Source organism: Astyanax mexicanus, chromosome 7 (genome assembly GCF_023375975.1).
Source record: "Astyanax mexicanus isolate ESR-SI-001 chromosome 7, AstMex3_surface, whole genome shotgun sequence".
Lineage (NCBI taxonomy): Eukaryota > Metazoa > Chordata > Actinopteri > Characiformes > Acestrorhamphidae > Astyanax > Astyanax mexicanus.
In genome coordinates, this window is record NC_064414.1 from 49,171,810 (window position 1) to 49,196,555 (window position 24,746).

Below are 24,746 nucleotides of genomic sequence, written 5' to 3' on the forward strand. Positions count from 1 at the left end.
ATCCTAACGCAGTAATTACATTGTACCCAAACGTTTCATATCATATTTGCACTGGTTTGGGCTTTTTTTTTTGGAAATTTGAGGATAAAAGAGAGAAAAGAACATAAAAAACATAAAAATAATGTAATGAAATTAAAGTGGCAGTCTGTATTATTTTGTTTCTAAACTGAAAGCAGAAGTATTTCTGAGTGGAGAAGAATATGGATAAAATATGGTGTTTAATGGTACCAGTGTGCTGGAACGACCATCTCTGCTTTTGCAGGAGTTCTTCTGGCCACGTCACACGACTTTACGTACTTATGTCAAACGTACAGCCTCTAAAAGAGGATCCAGCTGTTTCACTGTGAGCACTCTCTTGCCGCTTTTCTAATCTTTGGCCCGTTTTCTGCACTACAACAGCACACTCTCACCATTTTAGACTCTTTGGCTCATTTCTGCGCTACAAATACACAGCGGCTGGTGGAGCAATGGAGACTTCAGAAGGGGAAATATCAGCTTTAACCCTTGTGTGGTGTTCGGGTCTGTGGGACCCGTTTTCATTTTTCATCAAATGATACAAAAAAATATATTTTTTCTAACTTAAACTCATTGGCATTGGATAATTTTTTGTGAAAAACATATATCAAAACACATTTTCGATAAACACACTGTACCCTCGTACCCCCCCCCCCCCCATTTATATTATATAGAGTATGTTTGGCCAAGGGCTAATAAACATTGCTTCATTTGTAAATTTGAAACTAAACAAATTTTCCACTCATATCTTAAGTTTAATTCATTTTCTTTTATATTTTATTAAAAAACTAATAAAAAAAGAGTAGCACTTTTTAAAAGAAATGTAATATAAGAAAGGTAAAGGGCAAATATTAACCATGTAAGCTGTTTATATTGCTTGCAATTTAGGTGAAGCAAGCATGTGTAAAGCATTTTAATGTAAAATTGCTTAATTTTTCTGAATTAAATACAAGTAACAAAAAATATGAACACCACACAAGGGTTAAAGAAAACATCAAAAGTTAAATACGTAAAATGTGTTCTGTTAATAAACTAAAAAAGTTATGACACAGCATCTTATCACAAAGGGGCATGTGAAGTTTGCGAAATATAACCTGCAATACTGTTTCTTCCTGCATTTTCTGAAGCATTGAGTCATACAGTGTTTTCCAGTGTTTACAGTGTACGCAATAGCTGTTCTTTTTCATCTCTAATGCAAAAAAACGAATAAAATTATAAAAAGAATAATTGTTATAATAATAAAAAACTCCTGAAACCATAAAAAATTAGACAAAGTTGTTAAAGTCTTAGTTTGTTAAAGTTTGTTAAATACTTTTGAATTTTAACCCTTAAGAGCCCAGACCCATTTCTGAATACTCAAAATATAACCTGCAATACTGTTTCTTCCTGCATTTTCTGATGCATTGACTCATATAGTGTTTTCCAGTGTTTACAGTGTACGCAATATAGAGCTGTTCTTTTTTTATCATCTCTAACCCTCAAAAAACTAATAAAACAATAAAAAGTATTATTATTATAATAATAAAAAACTTCTGAAAACATGAACAAAATTCGACAAAATTATAAAAATCTTAGTTTGTTAAATACTTTTAAATTTTAACCCAAAAGAACCCAGACCCAATTCTAAATATTGATACAAAATTCAAAATATAACCTGCAATACTGTTTCTTCCTGCATTTTCTGATGCATTGACTCACACAGTGTTTTCCAGTGTTTACAGTGTACGCAATATAGAGCTGTTCTTTTTCATCTCTAACCCCCAAAAAACAAATAAAACAATAAAAAGAATAATTATTATAATAAACAAACTTCTGAAACCATGATCAAAATTAGACAAAGTTGAAAAAGTCTTAGTTTACTTTTAAATACTTAGTTAAATACTTTTCGATTTTAACCCTTAAGAACCCAGACTCAATTCTGAATATTTTTACCAAATTTAAAATTAAGTCAGATAAATTCAGTGAGCAGCTCATTCATGTTTGTTTCTTATTGTAAGCACATGACTAAATATTTTAAGGCTAAAATCATAAGATAAGAAGAGATAAGATCTTAGCCCAGCGAAACTACATTCTGTGTATAAGGTAAGATAAACGAACACAGATTCACACACTGTCCTGTAGTGATGATGCTCTCAGGATGTTGACTATGTGTCACTTAGGGACAGTTAAAGAGTTAAAGTGAAGGACAGAGTGTTTTAAGGAACTTTACACAGATTTTAAAGGGTCTTTTAGCTTTTAAATTGGTTAAAATATAAAAATGTACTGTAAAAGTTATTTAGCTGTTTATTATGAACTTTATATAATAAAACGGAAGTTAGAAAAGGCTCATTTTTTTTTTTTTTTTTGCATTTTATCTTAAGCTTAGCTCTCCACCTGCTGGAAGCCGTCCACATTACAGCCGTTTGTAAAGTAGTTATTGGCCCTGTTCTGTTTCTGCTTTTCTGCTTTAACCCCCTTTTAAACTACTTCACGCTGCAACACACACCCATCTTATCTAATGCACGTACACAAGTATTACCAATGGAATACAATTTATTGGAGCAGATAAAGACATAGATATAGATATAGTAAGTACCAAATATATTATTATATTTTAAATTCATGATTTTGGTAAGGGCTGAAATGTATATATTTTAGTTAAAATGGCATGCAATACATTCTTATTAGTATACTACAAAGAAAGTATTACATGCCATCCAGGGCCGGATTAAAAGAATGGGCTGAAAGGGCTGCAGTCCCGGGCCTCGCCACTAGGGGGGCTTCTGGTCGCTGAATGTCAAATGACAAAAAATAATTTAAAAAACGAAAATTACAAGCAATAAAAAAGGAAAGAGCGACAGAATTATTACAGAAAACACCCAAATTAACCAACGTGGAGTAGTCAGCCTGCTGTAGCAGCTACCACCAGCAAAGATGCGCTGCGCGCTCTCTCTCTCTCTCTCTCTCTCTCTCTCTCTCTCTCTCTCTCTCTCTCTCTCTCTCTCTCTCTCTCTCTCTCTCGCTCTTCCGCAGCGCGGAGATGAATTCAGCGCAGGGCTACAAATAATAATAATATAAATAATATAATACAATAATATAAAACTCAGTTTAGTTAAATAAATGAAGATGAGTGAGGACCTGTAAAGTTAATCGAATATTGTCAAATATAAAGGAAAGGTTGAGGTTTTGGTGAGCTGTTTCAATGACTTGAAACTGAAACTGAAACTTTTATTATTCTTTTGCATCAGAAAGCCTTTGATTGTGTTTTAAATGAGTTTTATTGCATATTAATTATTGTTTTATTCATTTGAAATATTTTTTATTATTTTATTGATTAAATATTTTTTTTCTTCATAAGATATACATTCTTTATTTTTTATGTATCCATTTTAATGATCTTTTTAAAGTGTCCTATTTTTCCTTTTTTGCGTATAGATTTTATTCGTCTATAGTAAATGTAAGTTTTTAGTTATTTCTATTCAACCCACACCCCACACGATATCATCGTCCATCGCGATGTTTCCATGTAAACATCGTCATCTGCCAGCTAAAGAGACATCGCCCAACCCTAAATTGAATTGAAATCATTTTACCAGTTCACATTAAACGGTAGTCTGTTATAGATTGGTACTGTGTACGCTGTCGCTGATGTGTCCGTGTGTTTGTGTGAGGTCATGCATCAGAACATGAAATGAAGGGCCTCATCCTGGTAATTAGCCCCGGGCCTCAGAAAGTGTTAATCTGGCACTGATGCCATCCATGTGTTGAGACAGTGAGACTTGGTCTGTTTACAAAATAAATACTTGAGTTTATGTAAATATTTGAATGTGTGTTTTAAATAAAAATATTTGAATTTCAGAAATGATAATATATCATGTATCATAAATTATTTTAGTAATATTTTATCAATTAAGTCATTGTAATTAGGTAATATTGTAAGGAGAAATTAAGTAAAGGTCACTAAAAGAAAGGATTGATTCAGCAAAAATACATTAAGTAAAGTTTAATAAAAGAAAGAATTGACTGAAGTTGATTTCAGTTATTTACTCTGGTACCACTTTAAAATGAGACTACATTTATAAAGCGTTTATAAATAGTTTACAATTAGTTTATTAATGTTACTAATTAGGTTGTAAATGCCTTAAAAATGTGTTATAACTGATTATTAATGATTTTTAAGGCATTTACAACCTAGTTATTAACCATTAATAAATTAATTGTAAACCATTTATAAACCCTTTATAAAGGTAGTCTTATTTTAAAGTGGTAACAAAAAAGCAAAAAAAAAAAAAACTTTTTAAAAGTAAATTTTGCTCATCATTTTTTTTCAGTGCAGTTCAGAAGATAGCACCTCCTGTCTGAAACACCCATTTTTTTTCTCGTGAGCAAAAGCATTGGAACATGTGACAGTCAGGTGTGTTTTGTTGCCCAGGTGTGTCCTGATACATTAATTATTTAAACAATAAACAGCTCTGAATGTCTACACTCAGTGCAGACTGTGCATTTATAATAAGAGGAGTAACCACCATAAAAAATGGAAAACCTGAAAACATTATATCTAAATAAATAAACATAAATATGTGGTATTATATAGAATGGTGTAAAAGCCAAAGGCGCTATGTTGCCTCAGGTCAACAACATGACATGTAAAAAATATTTTTTTTATAAAGTCTTCACCAAGCATTCTTTTTTGCTCTTTTATTTTTAGAATTATAAAGTAGCAGCTCATTGCTTTTCAAAGTGTAAAAAGAGTTTCTGTTTCATGTCGTCTAATTAAGAACTTAAGCCTGAGATCTTCAGTTCAATTTCTGCTCAACACTTCAGACCACAGATCATTAATGCAGATATGAGTTCAGCCTTAAAACAACACTAGCATGTAGCATTTTCTTATTTTAGAATAACAGCTTAAAACAACAGGAAACAGGTCAAATATTGACAAAAACAATATTAGGGGCATAGTAGTATTAGTGTAAAATCCTATAATATTATTCTACCACATCGTACATCATACACCCTGTGCACGGCACGTTATGATACTCATTGCTATCTTACACCCCCTTAACAGTCTATTTTCAAGCCTTGCGCCCGCGCTGTTGAAATAGTGTTGGAGTTTAGAAATAAATCTACACTGATGGCTGTGGTGATGTGGAAGTGTGGTGTGTTCAGGTACATTTCTGGTGTGTTTCTCTCTTTACAGCAAAAACAGGAGAGTTGAAATTTCAGAGTTAAACAGCTGAGAGTTGATTTTCACTCTCAAAGTGTAATTTTAACTCTTTCAGAGTTAAATGGTGTTCGGTGTTGGAGTTATTTGACAGAGTTGAATATTTCAGTGTTAATCCCACTTAACCCAATTAACACTGGCCAACTCCACAGAGATTTAATTAAACTCCACCCAGTTAAACACGTTATTTGCATAATAGGTGTGTGCCCCAGATCCTAACTTACCATCAGTGTGAAATCTTGCCCAAAAGGGCTACCTTCCATTGGGTATTGTGTTATATATTTTTTTTAATGGTTGTTTGTAAGGCCAATATATTGTAGGCTATAAGAGCAAGTTACCATCCTTTGTACAGTAAATTGTGATAAAGTGTTGGTAATGCACTAAAAAATACAATGGAAAATTACACGCTAACCTGTCCTGAATAATAATTAAATAATAAAAAGTCAAATCAATTGACTAATCTTCTTCTCATTTATAATTTTTTTTAACTCTTTCCAGTGTTAGTGTAACAATTTAGGAAGTTAAAGAAATACAAATGTGAGTTAAAAAGGACGAGGTGTTAAATGTTTAACTATTTTGAAAGTGTTGATTTAACTCCAAAGAGTGTGGACCTATATAAACCCTGAAAAAGAGTTAAAATCAACTCTGTGGGAGTTAATTTAACACTTGCCTTTTTTGCTGTTATTGGCAGCAGGAAATACAGGTACTCCAGTGACTGATTAAAACCCTGACAACAGTCAGCTGCTAAGTCCTGTGTTAGCCATGTAGGAACACCGCCACTCCTTACACACAAATAAACACACAGCAGAGCACAAATCCAGCCTTTTACCTCAGCAATAAACACAATAAAGAATAAAATAACATTGCTGTTCCCTTAAATTAGCTGCTTAAATTAGCGTACCTTCACAGTGTGAACGAGCAGGTCAGTATCCTCTGCTGAGATGCACAAAGCGTCATGCTGTTAAGATACGAACGCGCCAAATGTGCTGCATATTTTTTAGGTTGTCCAGAAATGCACGTGTAAAGTGTGGTCTTTAGGGGTGGTTCAAAGCATTGCACTGTCCAAGTAAAGCTAGAAATACCAATTTTTTTGCAAAAAGCTGCTTTAAAAACATAAACTTTTCAACCAGGGTAAATATACTACTCTGTATAAGTACTTCGTTGCATGTTTTATTTTAGATGAATTGCATTTTACTTGACATACCAAAAGCCTTTGGATTATAGTGTGTGCACCACATTATTCAAAACTCAATACTGAGGGCTTTATACTGTATCTGTCTACTGCATGCCTGATATTATGCATGGTACCAAATATATAAAGCTATATAAGACTGTCTCAGCTCTGCACATGCAGAACTATGTGTGAATGTAGATAAGAGACGTGTTAAAAATGAAGAAATGTAGATGAGCTAACAAAGTTCAAAACCAACTTCCTTCTGTCTTTTTCAGCTAAAGAGGAAGTAGAATAGCGCATCTTTATCTGGAACTGTGAACACACTGTATTCAGGTCTATTCTCAGATGCTGAAGCTTAGACAAATAAAGTGATGAGGTCTAAACTTTCACTCATCTTTATATACTGCTACCTTATATTTATAGTGTACCCAATGGCACACATATGTAGCTGGTTACCAGAGTTTAATATTGATGAATGGTTTTAATCAATTTCAGTCATGTGAGTTTTTTTAGGGATCTGAGGAGCAGGTTTCCAAATTGATTTATATAATAAGTGTCTGTAATAACTGCATAGTTACACATTAACAATCATGTAATAACAGTGTAACTACTGTTCTACAGTAGTTCTACAGTACAGTAGGCGTGGTGGTCTGGAAGTGAGGTGTATTCAGGTGTGTTTCTATCTTGGTGGCAGGAAATACAAGTGCGCCACTGACTCATTGAAACCCTGATAACAGTCAACAGTCAGCCACCCAATCCTATCTTAGCCACACAGTAGCACTGTGTGCACCGTGCGCCCTCAGCACGCGTACTTTTACCTCAACAATAAAGTGAATAAAGAATAAAATAACATTACTGTTCCCTTAAATAAGCTGCTGGTGTATCTTCACAGCGTGAACAAGCAGGTCAGTATCCTCTGCTGAGACGCACAAAAGTGATGCACTGTTAAGATCTGAAACGCGCCAAAGTCGGAGAGACTTAAAGGGAATGGCAAGTGACACACTGATTGGTTTATTTTACGTTACACCCAAAACACACCCATGAATAATTAGTGATCTTTAGGCAAGCCATCAATTGTGCACCCTGCAGGTTGATTTAGGGCGTCAATGTGTCTTTGCTATCGTAACAACAGGAAGAGTATGCCTTGCGCAGCTCGAAAGGTGTGTTTGGGGGGGTACTGTGAAATAAAACCAATCAGCACTTCACTTGCTATTCCCTTTAAAAGCCAGGTGCGCTCTGACTTTGGTGAGTTGGTATCTTAACGGCGCAGCGCTTCTGCGCTTTTCAACAGAGGAAACAGTGTCTAAAGGCATCTCTTTCCAGACTTAATGAATTAATACTAATAAAAATTCTAAGAAAAATGTAATATATTTTTAATTGCTGTCTTTTTTATCACACATACATTTCAGTAGTATATCAGTGTAGAAGAAGAGCTCATATTTGTGTCAACAAAACTCAATTCTCTCAATTTAAATGAACATTTTGATCTTTTTATTGATCCTAAAAATGTATTTATATGGATTTAGTACAACAGTACAATAGTAGAATTTAGTACAATTTTGAGATCACGCTTGTAAAAGAAAGGTGTATTAAGTATATTTAAAAATATATATATACTTAGCATGGAAAAGTACACACTTTTTAAAATTAAAATATGTACTTAAATACATACTAAATGTACTATTTTAGAACATGGCAACTTAAGTATATTTTAGTTGTAATTAAACTATATTTAAACAAAATATAAAAGCATTAAATTGTGCTTTTGGGTGCTTTTGTGAGCTTAAGTAGATTTTTTTAATCTACTTAAAGTATACTGTAAGTGTACTAATTTGCATATTGATGCATACATTGTGTACAGCTAAGTGCTACTGGGAAAAAAAACATTAAAGTGCACTTTAAACAGTATTTATTTCTATATACTATACACTATATATATTTTTATCAACACAACATATTATTTAAAGCATGTCTTGAAAATATTTTTGTTTTGGAAATACAGAGAAAGTATATTTAATGTGTATTTTCATAAAGTATATTAAATTGAAAATGCATTTTAGTATTCTTTACCTAATTTGAACATACTTTTAATGCTCTTAGGCATACTTCCTTTTCACAAGAGATAGCTTAAAGTACTGCTGAGCGATTTAAGTGATTTTAAACCAATATCTCAATTAATTGAACATTTATCAAAGCTATCTTTGATACACACTAACATACAATAGCAGCCACCTGGCATACCACAGCATCCGCCCAGCAACAAAACTGCTTATTTACCACTTATCAACATGACACACATTTATCTAGCAAGCATTAAGCACCACCGCAGAAACCACCTCATGAAGCAGCATCATAGCAACCGCCTAGCAACTACCTAGTAACGCCACGGCAACCACAAACCACAATCAGACAACAAAAACACATTGCTTTCACCTGTGGAAAAGTGGAAACCATTTAAGCTTGCAATCGCACTTACACATTTCTCCAGTTTAGACCTTCAGTAAACTGAATAGAGTCTTTAGCTTCTTTACTTGTAAAATAAAAGCACTACTCACCTTTTTCCTCTTCCTTTTTCTCCACAGCCTCGGCCGGTGGGGAGCTCTCAACTGTTCCAGAGGTTTCAGTCGCAGTAAAGGTTTCCATATCTGTAGGAAAACAGATATAAAACTGATTTTAATGGGGTCAGAATCAACATAACGTGCCTTTTTAATAACAGTATAGTTATATATAATGACATAGTTAAATTTCATACAAACACTGTATAACAATACTTTTTTTCAATATTTACTATAAAATTACAGATTACTACACAAATAGAGGAATGTTATTCTTTACTTTTTTTAATACATTTGTTATAAGTTTTATACATTTTTCTTTGATGTAGAAAGGTATTTTTACTGTCATGTCTGCACTGTTCAGGGTTCAAACACTTTTTAAACAATAGATATCCATGATTATTCCATGACCATGAGGAAAAGTTTTTTGATCATATGATTTTCCATGACCAAAACTTCAGTGCAGACATGGACAATAAAACCAAAAAAGCAACTAAAACTATAATCAAAATTGAGCTCTAAAATGAATCTTAGAAAAATGTTGACACACAATCTATAATAGTAAAAAGTGTGTTAGATCCTGAGAGCTCCATTGTGTAGGCTTAAAATTACTGAATTAACTCTGAGCTGATGTATTTGTTAGCTCAAAATAGATTTTCTCCATTGATAAATTGAAACACAAAGATTTGTAGACCTAATTTCCGTAACTTTTTCAAAACTTTTTGGGTATTTAAATTTTTTCAAAATTCATCCAGGCCTGGAAATTGCTATTTTCAAAATTCCATGACTTTTCCAGGTTTTCCAAGACTGTATGAACTCAGAGTGTTACTTCAAGCTTCAAAAGATCCTTACTGTAATTATTGTGCACAACAACAAATAAAAACTTTTTTTTTTTTTTTGCAAATCGTCATTGTCCAATGAAAAACAAGTATCTCCAGTTTTGTGGAGTTTTAGTTTACAACCTAGTTTGAACACACAAACTGTCCCTTACACTGTGCCAAAATTTCCTGATGAATGGATCAATAGAAATACTTTAAAATGACCTGAAATTAAGTCTTTTTTTCTATTGACTCCCATTGAAAGTTTAACTTCTGGAAAGTTGCTGTTTTGGAGATCTTGGTTTTTCATTGGACAGTGACGATATGGTGTGGGACTGTAGAAAAGTTCATGACCTTTGGACGAGTGTTACTACTATACTGTCTTCAATTGTAGAACAAGAAATCCCAGTGGCTCCAGCATTACTATTGATAAATGATTCATTCAAGTTAAATCTAACAGAAAAACAAAGGAAGGTATGGCTTGCCGGTCTAAACTTATCTATCAGAGGTGGCTTTCCCCACATAATCTCATATATATCCATAAATATCCAATACTGGCTATCACAGCTACTATATCAATGTTAAAAATGTCCAGAGATCAAATTCATGAAGCCAAATGATCTATTTAGAAGCAAATCTGTTGGGATGTAAGGGACAGATTAAGAATGAGTTTTGTGGTGGAGGAACATGCAGAGAGGGAAAAGCTACACAAACACAGAGAAACACGAGCACAGAAGGGAACAGGGTAAGGAAGTGACATTTGTAGAATCAGTGACGTGCAGACACCATGGCCCAATGTGCTTGGGCAACTGCCCTTTTGCCGTCCTTGGCTGATATTGCCCTTCCGAGGGAGGGGAAAAAATAATATAGGCAAATATGATTTCATATTTCAACAAGATTTTCTTTATAATTCGTAATTTTGATTGACGTTTCATAAAACAACGTTTTCAGAGTCACTCATTCAGATTCAGATTCAGAAGAAGAAAAAAAGCGCAGCACACGACCAGGCGGCGCTTTAGCCGACTAGCAGGAGTTTGAAGATGGCGTGGGAGTAGAGCAACTGCCCTGAAGGTGAGCTTGAAATGTAGCTTCACAGTATTACAAGACATGATCACAATCAACTGCTCTAAAATCAGATGTCGTCGAGATTAGGACGTTTAGTGATCCTAAATAATCTGACAGCCACCTACTGTACCACGTTTAGGTAGCAAAAAAAACCCCGACAGCCAGCTAGCCTGCAGTCAACGTTTTACACGGCTCAGGTTGTTTTGTGGGAGGCTAACCAAACTAAGTTACATGCAGCTGATAACATTTCATTTTATCAAGCAAGATGAACGACGGACATAAAGCACTATTCGAATTATTCACATGCACGTTGTGTTAAAGCAGAATATTCAAAATACCCAGGGAAAAGAGACGAATACAGGAGAGAGAGAGACCCTTTTTGGGGTGGGGTGCCCTTTCTTCAGGTTAGAGCAACTGCCCTTCAAGATTCCTGTGCACATCCCTGTGTAGAATTACATTTTTGGTAACTGTTGAAGTAAAATAAAATAAAAAAATAACTTGATCCCAAAATAGAGAACATTTTTTTAACACATTAAAAAGTTGTTAAAAAGTAACACATTTAAAAAAAAAAAAAATTAAAGGAAAAAAAATATAATTAAACATCTTAATTATTATGATTATTTATTATATTTATAAATATATCTATCTATTTAAACCTGTCCGAGGATCCACCCTATCCACCCTGTCATCTTGAGAGAACCCCACCCCTCCTACAAAAATAACCTTTGATGTCAGTGACATCACATCCTTCACACCCACTGTTCAGCTATTATTATTAATATTAATATTAATTTCATATTTTTATATCATTTTTTCTCATATTGTCTGCATATTCAGCTGAGGTGTCCATTACAATGGACATCATGTATTTAAATGTTTTACTGCATATAACACTAACTGAGACCTGTTGTCCATCGGAATAGACAATAAAAGGGTAAACACATGCATAAAAGTAAAAATAATAATTGATTAAGCTGGAAAATATGATTTCTGTGAAGTCTACAGTCTAAAACTAAATATGTTTTGTAAGTTTTAAGAGATTTTTTCAAATATTTGTATATAAACATATTTATCATGTGATAAATAAGGTTAAAGTACCTTTAGACGCGCTGGCTTCAAACACTTCCGGCTCCACTGTACTGAGGGGAATATGAGCATCTTCACTTTTACTGCTTCTGTCTAGAGAGAAGGTCTGAAAGAGATATTAATTAATTAATCAATTAATATGAATAGATTAATATTGTCTATTAAGTCAAGTCAGGTCAGATTTGTTTAATTAACACATTTAAAAGACATCAACTTTCAACCTAAGTGCTGTATAATAAAAAAGAAAAAAAATATGTTATGTTAAATAATATAATTAATATAATTATAATCTAAGCTATAGCTCAGAAAATTGAACTGATAAAAGAAACTGAAATTAACAAAGAAAGTCAAACAGTGAACAATACAACATAACATCTCCAACAGGATTCAAACAACAGTTCAACTGTTACTTGTTGTACTGAATATTTGGCAACCAAGACATTTTTTTTATTAATTTATTTTTCTTTATAAATAATGAGAAAGAAATGTATGTAAAATGTAATACAATTATTATTTTTTTCCTTTGATAAATATACTTATCATTTTAAAAAGTGCTTTTAATATTTACTCAGGTTATCTTTGTCTGATATTAAAGTTTGTTTGATAATCAGAAAAATATCAGCATAACAAAAAAGCAAATATATATATACACATTTCTGAAACTGTATCATGGATATTTGAGTATACTCAACTTTTATAAACTTTTACGTTTAACTTTTATATTTTAACTTTTATATTGTATACATGCCACATACAAAATATAGTAAAAAACTAGTTAATGATAGTAATTAGTACTTATAAGCCACTAGGATGTGCACTGTGTAATCTTCTCTCACATGTGATTTGAGTTGCACTGCTTACTTTTTTATTAAAACAGCACTACTGAGGTAAATGATTCGAATTGAACTGTGGTTAATCTACGTATGTGCTTTGTTGGTCTGTCTGGTATGATATGTTTTAAATAGGAAGTAGTTTTAAATTGCAGTAGTTTTTTTTTCTTTGCCAAACAAGATAAAAATAAATACATTTAGGCTATAACTACGATGGCCGAGAAAGCCCAACGCAGTGCAAATTGAAAAGCGCTGCAAAAGCACTAAACACATCCATCAAAATTACAACACAGGCGCAGCAAATAGAAAAACGCGCTGCAAATAGAACCACAACACAACGGAAGTGAGTCACAACACAACGGAAGTGAGTCACAACACAACTGAATTTAAAAGATACTGTACCAGCTAAGCTGCGTCTTCAGTAACGTCTCGGACTTCACTATGTTTACAAAGGACAATAAGTGGCAAACAAGGCGTTTTGTGAAGCAGAACTTTTAATAATATGCACACAACCGTGGTAATCACAGGTAATAAACATTACTTACTTTTCAGAAGCTTGTTTGCCACTTATTGTCCTTTGTATACAGCTGGTACAGCATCTTTTAAGGTCCCCCGGGAAAATTCAGTTGTGTTGTGACTCACTTCCGTTGTGTTGTGGTTCTATTTGCAGCGCGTTTTTCTATTTGCAGCGCCTGTGTTGTAATTTTGATGGATGTGTTTTGTGCTTTTGCAGCGCTTTTCAATTTGCACTGCGCTGGGCTTTCTCGGCCACCGTATATAACATTCATTAAATGTGAAATAAAACTGTGAAAATTCAGAATCGGAGTATATTCACAATAGTTTATTACAGTTTATTACAGTTTATAACTGTCAAAAGCACAAAAAAAGAAAATTACATATATTAACTTTTTTAAAGTAAGGTTCTTACCCTGCTTTTGTTCTGATAACAGCAGAAACCAATGGCTCCAGTAATACACAAGATGATGACGAGGATGATGATGATGTATGCTGAAGAATATCAAAACAAGAAAAGGTAGAGTTCAGCTTCAATTCTATTAAATATCGTAATATTTGTTTCTGAATTGTGTTTATATGAATTTTAAATGAAAACTTACTTATGCTGGCACTGGATCCATCTGTGGAAACAACATTATATTATATAAGTAAATGGTTGACATGAAATAATAAATTAAATGTACTATTAAATTCAATTAAATCCTCAGATGAGCATCTGTGAAGATTCAGCAGATTAAGAACAGTGTAAAAGTGTTCAGCATATGTAAGACTGTAAGGGTGCTTTCATACCTACATCACAATGTAACTTATTTTACATTAATAAAGATTTTTACAGTATAAATAGTGTAAATTGTGCAGTGGATCTGGTTCACTGCATCATTAGACCCTCTCGCCTAATATTCATATATTATATATTATAAGGTAAATATAAATATAGTTGTCAAAAATCAGTAACCCTGCTGCTAGAAAATGACAGTTTTTAACACATTTCTCTAATATAATTCTGTTAAATTAAAGTTTGAATTTAGGTTTAACAGTAAAACGTGTTCAAAATACACTAATTTCCTATGAAAATCTACATTATTTTACTGTTAAAGAAACCTTTTGAAGTAAAATTCTCTTTTTCTCATAAGAATAGTGTGTATAAGTGTGCAGTGAATCAAATACATGCTACAATGAACCATGATGCTACCACCACCATGCTTAACAGCTGATACAGTGTTTTTTTTAGGTGTTGAATGTCTCAGTTGTACTTAATGTACGTAATCAAACCTCTAGTCATTATCGCCAACAATTTTTTTTGTCTCATTCAAATACACAAATTTCCTCTACGTTCAAATCTACGTTATTTTACTGTTTATTTAAAATCTATAAACTCAAAAAAAAAAAAAATACATATATATAAGTATGATAAAATATGCACACATTTGTACAACATAAAAGAACACAAAAAAATAAAGCTTAACAAAACTAATACTAACATCCCACTCAAGGTTCACAACATTAATACAATTATTAAATATAACAAAAAAAGTCACAAAAAAGGCTACTTTTTGGTAGCAGGGATGTCCGAAAAAATTCTCACATTTTTACAGGTAATTTCTAACACCCGTAAAACACTTGTTCTCTATTTTTAACAAATACGAGAATTTTATTTTTATCTGAGAGTCATATCTCAGCATAAAATTAGAGGAATCATTGTTTTTTTGGTTCATTTTGTAAAACAAAACAAAGTAAACAAACAAATAAAAAAACAGACACAAAATATACAGAGTATTTTCTCAAACTCACATGACACGACTTAATAAACAGTGTAATATTATTATGAAATATGATTTGTACAGTAAAATTTGTAGTAAAAATCATTTTTTTTTCAGTTAATATTATACCAAATTTGCTGATAACGCATTCATTTGGATTTTGCTCTTTAATATTTGAGTCTTTTCTAATATTATGTTAAAAGTGTCCTGCTTTTTCTGGAACACATTTCTTTGTGTACTGAAATTTACTCATGTTAAACATACTCTGAAGGCTATAGCAGTGAGGCTGGATTCCTCCCAGAAATGAAACACCAGGAAAAGGTGAAACATTAAGGTTTTAAAATGAACTATACTGAATCATTTAGCCAAATCACATTAGATTATAATATACTCATCTAATGTGAGTTAAATTTTATACATAGAGCAACTCACTGTTTTCCATAACACTACACACAAAATAGTATCATTGACTGCATACTTTTGTGTTTATTTGGGGTGGTTTGGGTGGTTTTTACTTTTGGAGGTGTTGTTGGAGATTCTGTTGGAGGTTTTTTTGGTCCGGGAGTTTGCTTATCTATTGAAATAAAATCTGGATTAAAACATGTCAACACATCCATGCAAATAATGTACATATTCTGCCAATCATGCAGCAAAAGTGCAGTTCAGATTTGACTTCTTTCAGCCAAGAACAGAAAGCTGAGGCTGCAGTGAGCACAGAATCACTAAAATGGTACAGTTGAAATCATAAAAACTATGATCTAGTCTTACTTATATGATATATATATGATATAAACAGCTCTGGAAAAAAAAATAAGAGACCACTTCAGTTTCTGAATCAGTTTCTCTGATTAATTGATTAATTAATTAATTAATTGAGTAAAATTAACATTGCTGTTTTATCCTATAAACTACAGACAACATTTCTCCCAAATTCCAAATAGAAATATTGTAATTTAGAGCATTTATTTGCAGAAAATAAAATATGGCAGAAATAACAGAAAAAAATCAAATAATGCAAACAAAAAAATATTCAGAAATCAATATTTGGTGGAATAACCCTGGTCTTTAATCACATTTTTTAATGCATCTTGGCATCATGTTCTCCTCCACCAGTCTTACACACTGCTTTTGGATAACTTTATGCTGCTTTAATCCTGGTGCAAAAATCCAATCAGTTCAGTTTGGTTTGATGGCTTGATTGATCATCCACCTTCCTCTTGATTATATTCCAGAGGTTTTTTTTTTATTTGGTAAAATCAAAGAAACTCATCATTTTTAGGTGGTCTCTTATTTTTTATATAACAAGCAGCACAAAACTCTACAGACCTGACAGAAGCACTCAAAACATAGGAAAAAAGAAACCTGGAATACATGGAACACAATAGACTCCACAAGAAACACTGAAACAAAGGGGTTTTTAAACACAAGGAGGATGAGAAACACCTGAGACCGGTAACGAGGGGGCGGGGTTACAAACACAAAGACACAAGGTCTACAACACTAATGTCTAGGGTGGGGTTAGGGCGGAGACAGGGCCATGTGCTTACAGAGCACATGGGGTAGGAAAACAGCAACAGTCTGAGAAGCAGGACAGGAACTGAAAAATACTGAAAAGACATAAAGGGCTAAAGGTGTGACAATTTGCTTATATAATTACTGAATTATACACCTTCGGGTTTAAAAGGCCTGTAAATTTAAGATGTTTCCTGGTGTGTTCTTCCTTACTTCCTTATTCTTGTTGGTTTTGGGTGTGGTTTGAGTTTTTGCTGAAACATTCGTATGTTTTATGTCGTTATCTATAGAATAATTAAACATTTAAGTGGAAAATATATTGGATTTTTTTATAAAGGTTCTCTCTTTCTCATAAGAATAGTGTATTGTGTTTTGGTGACATATGTACAAGTGTTTAATTAATCATTGTTTAATTAAACACTACCACCACCATGGGGTTTTTTTTTGGTGTTGAATGTCTCAGTTTTACATCTACAAACAAACCTCTAGTAAATTTCGCCAAACAACAGATTTTTTTTTTGTCTCGTTTGACCAGGAAAGTTTTCTCTACAAGGCTAGATGTCTTTGAAAAGGTGTGCTCAGCTTCTAACTTTTTTTTTCATTATCTTGTCCCTTAGTGTCTTGTCTTGTATTTGATAGTCAAAGATTATAGAAATGGAAGTTATATAACTTTTTACGCATCTTTTTAGGCTTATTTAAGGCTCAGTTAGGCTCAGGCAGATCACAACAAAAATAAATGTTCATAAGATAAGATGTTAAATGCATAAAATGCACCAGTTTAATAACAGCTATTAATAACTCAGGATAAATTACTTGTTTTCTATGTAGTTACTGAATTATAAGCATTGAGATGAAAAAAATATATATTTTCTTACCTCCCTTGGTTTGGTTGGTTTTAGGTGTAGATTTAGAAACACTCATAGGAGTTGTGGTGTTAACTGTAAAATAATTGAACAGTTAAATGGTAAATACTTCATGTAGCTTCAGAGTTCATCACTACACACTTTCAAACTTCATGTAGCTTCAGAGTTCATCACTATACACCTCCAAACTTCATGTAGCTTCAGAGTTCATCACTGCACACCTCCAAACTTCATGTAGCTTCAGAGTTCATCACTACACACTTTCAAACTTCATGTAGCTTCAGAGTTCATCACTATACACCTCCAAACTTCATGTAGCTTCAGAGTTCATCACTGCACACCTCCAAACTTCATGTAGCTTCAGATTAGTTCATCACTACACACCTCCAAACTTCATGTAGTTTCAGATTAGTTCATCACTACACACCTCCAAACATCATGTAGCTTCAGATTAGTTCATCACTGCACACCTCCAAACTTCATGTAGCTTCAGAGTTCATCATCACTACACACCTCCAAACTTCATGTAGCTTCAGATTAGTTCATCACTACACACCTCCAAACTTCATGTAGCTTCAGATTAGTTCATCACTACACACCTCCAAACTTCATGTAGCTTCAGAGTTCATCACTACACACCTCCAAACTTCCTGTAGCTTCAGAATTCATCATCACTACACAGCTCCAAACTTCATGTAGTTTCAGAGTTCATCATCACTACACACCTCCAAACTTCATGTATCTTCAGAATTCATCATCACTACGCACCTCCAAACTTCCTGTAGCTTCAGAGTTCATCATCACTACACACCTCCAAACTTCATGTAGCTTCAGAGTTCATCACTACACACCTCTAAACTTCATGTAGCTTCAGAGTTCATCATCACTACACACCTCCAAACTTCATGCAGCTTCAGATTAGTTCATCACTCCACACCTCCAAACTTCATGTAGCTTCAGAGTTCATCATCACTACACACCTCCAAACTTCATGCAGCTTCAGATTAGTTCATCACTACACACCTCCAAACTTCATGTAGCTTCAGATTAGTTCATCACTACACACCTCCAAACTTCCTGTAGCTTCAGAGTTCATCATCACTACACACCTCCAAACTTCCTGTAGCTTCAGAGTTCATCACTACACACCTCCAAACTTCATGTAGCTTCAGAGTTCATCATCACTACACACCTCCAAACTTCATGCAGCTTCAGATTAGTTCATCACTACACACCTCCAAACTTCATGTAGCTTCAGAGTTCATCATCACTACACACCTCCAAACTTCATGCAGCTTCAGAGTTCATCACTACACACCTCCAAACTTCATGCAGCTTCAGATTAGTTCATCACTACACACCTCCAAACTTCATGCAGCTTCAGAGTTCATCACTACACACCTCCAAACTTCATGTAGCTTCAGAGTTCATCATCACTACACACCTCCAAACTTCATGCAGCTTCAGATTAGTTCATCACTACACACCTCCAAACTTCATGTAGCTTCAGAGTTCATCATCACTACACACCTCCAAACTTCATGTAGCTTCAGAGTTCATCACTACACACCTCCAAACTTCATGTAGCTTCAGAGTTCATCATCACTACACACCTCCAAACTTCATGTAGCTTCAGAGTTCATCACTACACACCTCCAAACTTCATGTAGCTTCAGAGTTCATCACTACACACCTCCAAACTTCATGTAGCTTCAGAGTTCATCACTACACACCTCCAAACTTCATGTAGCTTCAGAAATCATCATCACTACACACCTCCAAACTTCATGTAGCTTCAGAGTTCATCACTACTACACACCTCCAAACTTCCTGTAGCTTCAGAGTTCATCATCACTACACACCTCCAAACTTCATGTAGCTTCAGAGTTCATCACTACTACACACCTCCAAACTTCCTGTAGCTTCAGAGTTCATCATCACTACACACCTCCAAACTTCATGTAGCTTCAGAGTTCATCACTACACACCTCCAAACTTCATGTAGCTTCAGAGTTCATCATCACTACACACCTCCAAACTTCATGTAGCTTCAGAATGCATCATCACTACACACCTCCAAACTTCATGTAGCTTCAGATTAGTTCATCACTACACACCTCCAAACTTCATGTAGCTTCAGAGTTCATCATCACTACACACCTCCAAACTTCATGTAGCTTCAGAGTTCATCACTACACACCTCCAAACTTCATGTAGCTTCAGAGTTCATCATCACTACACACCTCCAAACTTCATGTAGCTTCAGAGTTCATCACTACACACCTCCAAACTTCATGTAGCTTCAGAGTTCATCACTACTACACACCTCCAAACTTCATGTAGCTTCAAAGTTCATAATCACTACACACCTCCAAACTTCATGTAGCTTCAGAGTTCATCACTACACACCTCCAAACTTCATGTAGCTTCAGAGTTCATAATCACTACACACCTCAAAACTTCATGTAGCTTCAGAGTTCATCATCACTACACACCTCCAAACTTCACGTAGCTTCAGAGTTCATCACTACACACCTCTAAACTTCATGTAGCTTCAGAGTTCATCATCACTACACACCTCCAAACATCATGTAGCTTCAGAGTTCATCATCACTACACACCTCCTAACTTCATGTAGTTTCAGAGTTCATCATCACTACACACCTCCAAACTTCATGTAGTTTCAGAGTTCATCATCACTACACACCTCCAAACTTCATGTAGCTTCAGAATTCATCATCACTACACACCTCCAAACGTCATGTAGCTTCAGAGTTCATCATCACTACACACCTCCAAACTTCATGTAGCTTCAGAGTTCATCACTACACACCTCCAAACTTCATGTAGCTTCAGAGTTCATCATCACTACACACCTCCAAACTTCATGTAGCTTCAGAGTTCATCACTACACACCCCTAAACTTCATGTAGCTTCAGAGTTCATCATCACTACACACCTCCAAACTTCATGCAGCTTCAGATTAGTACATCACTACACACCTCCAAACTTCATGTAGCTTCAGAGTTCATCATCACTACACACCTCCAAACTTCATGTAGCTTCAGAGTTCATCACTACACACCTCCAAACTTCATGTAGCTTCAGAGTTCATCATCACTACACACCTCCAAACTTCATGTAGCTTCAGAGTTCATAATCACTACACACCTCCAAACTTCATGTAGCTTCAGAGTTCATCACTACACACCTCCAAACTTCATGTAGCTTCAGAGTTCATCATCACTACACACCTCCAAACTTCATGTAGCTATGTAGCTTCAGAGTTCATCACTACACACCTCCAAACTTCATGTAGCTTCAGAGTTCACCATCACTACACACCTCCTAACTTCATGTAGTTTCAGAGTTCATCATCACTACACACCTCCATACGTCATGTAGCTTCAGAGTTCATCATCACTACACACCTCCAAACTTCATGTAGCTTCAGAGTTAATCACTACTACACACCTCCAAACTTCATGTAGCTTCAGAGTTCATCATAACTACACACCTCCAAACTTCCTGTAGCTTCAGAGTTCATCACTGCACACCTCCAAACTTCATGTAGCTTCAGATTAGTTCATCACTACACACCTCCAAACTTCATGTAGCTTCAGAGTTCATCATCACTACACACCTCCAAACTTCATGTAGCTTCAGAGTGCATCATAACTACACACCTCCAAACTTCCTGTAGCTTCAGAGTTCATCATCACTACACACCTCCAAACTTCATGTAGCTTCAGATTAGTTCATCATCACTACACACCTCCAAACTTCATGTAGCTTCAGATTAGATCAAGAACAGTAGAGCGTAGAGAGACTCATGGAGACTCATCATGTATAACCTGAGATTAGTCTAAATGCTTGTTTATTTATTTATTTATTTATTTACTGTATAATAGACTTTGGAACATATATGTTTACTGGTGCCTAATATTTTAGGAAAATCCTACAAAATGCATGTTTTCTTACCTCCTTTGGTCTGGTTGGTTTTAGTTGTGACATCTGAAACAGGATTGGGAGTTGTGATGAGAACTGGAGAATAATTGTACAAGATAATGAGATTAGATACGATAAAAAGCTATTAACCAAGTCATTAATCAATAGCAAGTTTCACGATAATATACAATACAGGTTTAAAGAAAACCCATATTGTTTAGTTGTCCAGTGACAAAGCTATATGGCCCACACAACCTGCTTTTTTATTTTCTCATTTTAACAATGATTTATTACTGCAGTTCTTCACCTGTCAGACCTTTACCGTAATTCCTCTCCTTTTGACCGATTTACAAATTAAAACACTTATAAATATTGTGTTCCACATCAATAAGTAGGCGACTGACCAAGAAGTTGTCACGGGACTATGAAGGACTGGACCCAAGTGCAAAGAGGTAAGTAATATGTTGCTGCTAAAGAAGGATTATTGTTATATGTTGATATGGATGAGGTAGTATGATTATGTGAGGATATGAGGGATCGCTTGTTAGTGCTCCCAACCTTGTCAGTGCTGGGCCAACACTCTACCCCTGCGCCACTGGCAAGGAGAGGCAGCTGTGGGAATTACACCCTCTTAACTAAGGAGGAAAAAAGGCGGGAAAACCAAACAAAGGAGATGCCACGTTGTTTCTCAAACAAAGGAAAAGCAAACAAACTAAAAAGGAAACTTAGGACAGACTTGCTAAAAGAAGTCTTTTTCTTTTGAGATCTTTTCCTTATTTTCTTTATTTGTTTCCTTTTTCGTATCTCTTTGTTCTTTTGTTTCTTTTGTAAGCCTGTGCTTTCTTTTAAGATATCTTCTTTTATCCTCTATCTTTTCTTTGTCAGATCTTTTCTTTATGTTTTTCTTTTTTTTGCTTTCTTTTAGATCTCTGTTTCTCTTGTGAGCCTCTGCTTTCTTGTGAGATCTTTTGAGATTTCTCTTTTCTTTTCTTTTCTTTTCTTTTATTTTATTTTATTTCTTCAGTACCCTATGTTACAGGTCACCCCTCTACAAAGGTGTGGCAAGATTGTGCTGCTTTCCAATGCCTTATATACCAGTGCCAGCAGGTGTGCCTCGTTAGCACTGATTACCTCTTAGAACTTAGGATTTCTGTGTTCGCCCCCTGCTGGCAGCTGGCAGCACTGGCCGACTCCTTACAGAAGTTATCTGTTGAAGAGGTTCTGGTCCAGGTTTTTGGACATGATGAAGAGGGCACTGAAATTAGACCACTGATTTTGCACCTGAGAAAAAAATAGTAGTCCAGGAGTGGACACTTGTTCTGGTCTTTATTCTCTCAGCCAAAGAAAGTAGAGAAAGTGTGAAGATCATAAAGACGACGGCAGGGCCCACATGGTATGCAACATCTCGTATGAATGACATCAAGTCCAGCTTTCAACTCTTTTACCAGATTTAATTGAGGGAATTATACTGGAGATGACAAACCTGGAGGGGAAGCATGTGTTTGGGGACACCTGACCTGGAGAGAAATCAACCTGGTAGACCTCCAAGCCTACATAGGATTGTTGTCAGAATTTTAGCAGGAGTATGTGACTTCATATGAGTTTGGTCTTTGGTTTTCAATTTATTTTTAACCTTAATTTTCTAATTTGTAATACATTTTCAGTGCCTATTTGTATTTTCACTGCAGTTATTTTATGCCTAATTCTATACATTCATGTTAACCCTTGTGTGGTGTTCATATTTTTGTTACTCGTTTACTTTGTTACTTGTATTTAATTCAGCAAAATTAAGCAATTTTACATTAAAATGCTTTACACATGCTCGCTTCACCTAAATTGTAAGCAATATAAACAGCTCACATGGTTAATATTTGCCCTTTACCTTTCTTATGTTACATTTCTTTTAAAAAGTGCTACTCTTTTTTTTATTAGTTTTTTAATAAAATGTAAAAGAAAATGAATTTAACTCAAGATATGAGTAGAAAATTTGTTTAGTTTCAAATTTACAAATGAAGCAATGTTTATTAGCCCTTGGCCAAACAGACTGTATATAATATAAATGGTTGGGGGGGGGGGTTAAATCAGACCGGTCAATTTTGACCGGGATTACTAAATTAACGGGTGGAAGGTGAACACAACAGGAGGGTTAATAGTAATTTATCTAAAGAAAAGACTAGCTACAGAGTTATCTGTGTTTCTGTGTTTTCTTTTTCTAGTTATGATGATGAAAGTGTGAATGTGCTGTGAGTGTGTAAGTGTGTAAATGCTGCAGTAGAGAGTAACCGCAGTAACACCATCTGTTTAAGACAAGGGACAAGGGGTTTGTAAATTTTTTTTTTTTTTTTGCATCTATTTCCAAAGCTTGGTTTATTTCCATTGCTACAGACCAGCTGTAATTTGTTAACTAAGTAATTGTTTACTAAAATACATATTTTAAAATATAGCCTAATTCGTTTTCAATTTTTAGTTTGTTTGGCTATGTTTTGTACCATTTACACCACTGGATTGTGTACCATTTCTTAAAAAAAAAAAAAAAAAAAAAAAAAAAAGATTACAAAAGATCCTCAGACATGCTGTATAGTTTTTTTTTTTCATCCAACAATTTTATACTCAAAAATGTCTTGTTACAAAAACAACAACCTGAGGTCAATACTAACCTTCCTCTAAATACTAGCTCTAGCTCACCATAGAAGAATTCAGACTCTTCCACTTCTATTTACAGTAAATGCAAATTTGGTCAATTATAACACCAGACTACACATTCAACACAGTTTACTATTAGTTCTGTTTTAGTAACAGCATCATATCAACTGATAAAATATTAATGAGGAGAACAGCTGACTGAAATATGACTGAGAGTAACTGTAAATCTCAACCCAGTGTCTGTTCAAGCCTAAAGTCACGCCCTTCAACGAGAGCCAATCAGCTTATTACTGTACATTAATGGTGACATCAGCATGTCAGTGGAGAAGCCTGCCCTCGCAATCGCAGCAGTAGCCATATAAAACCAAACATACCAAAATCACATTTTTGAGCACTACAAAATGCTATAAACTACGGAGCCCCTAAGGCAGGGGTGTCCAAACTTTTTTTGTTAGGGGCCAGAAGGAGAAATATATTTGAAGTCACGGGCCACAGACTCTGTAATAAAACAAATAATGAAATATACCACTTTAAATAATACTTTTTTTCCTGATTATTTCATTTAACTTTAACTTTGAATCTCACATTATTAAAAGCGGGCCAACTTTCATTCTATTTCTAAAATACCTCGCGGGTCGCTCCAAAAAAGGAAACGGGCCGCAAATAGTTTGGACACCCCTGCCCTAAGGTGACATCATGTAAAAAATAATAATGCATGGCCATGCCTTAATACGAGATCCTAAGGTGTGGGAACAAGATAA

At 34.5% G+C, this 24,746-nt stretch overlaps 1 protein-coding gene and 1 long non-coding RNA gene across 3 annotated transcripts in view; both read right to left on the reverse strand.

Annotated features, from left to right (window-relative positions):
• The window catches only part of si:dkey-27h10.2 (putative uncharacterized protein DDB_G0290521), a 76,360-nt gene that overhangs the window by 47,961 nt on the left and 3,653 nt on the right, over positions 1 to 24,746 (reverse strand). For both annotated transcript variants that reach the window (XM_049481402.1, XM_049481401.1), the window contains exons 5-11: positions 21,376 to 21,438; positions 17,407 to 17,469; positions 15,498 to 15,593; positions 13,859 to 13,879; positions 13,672 to 13,751; positions 11,926 to 12,019; positions 8,945 to 9,034 (exon numbers count right to left, since the gene is read on the reverse strand). In XM_049481402.1, the coding sequence (XP_049337359.1) occupies positions 8,945 to 9,034; positions 11,926 to 12,019; positions 13,672 to 13,751; positions 13,859 to 13,879; positions 15,498 to 15,593; positions 17,407 to 17,469; positions 21,376 to 21,438 (507 nt within the window). The remainder of the gene's footprint in view (positions 1 to 8,944; positions 9,035 to 11,925; positions 12,020 to 13,671; positions 13,752 to 13,858; positions 13,880 to 15,497; positions 15,594 to 17,406; positions 17,470 to 21,375; positions 21,439 to 24,746) is intronic.
• On the reverse strand, positions 17,666 to 20,143 carry LOC125802955 (uncharacterized). Its single transcript, XR_007440000.1, has 3 exons — positions 20,102 to 20,143; positions 17,908 to 18,033; positions 17,666 to 17,778 (listed from the first exon to the last, which is right to left on the reverse strand). It is a non-coding gene; the product is annotated as an uncharacterized LOC125802955 (long non-coding RNA).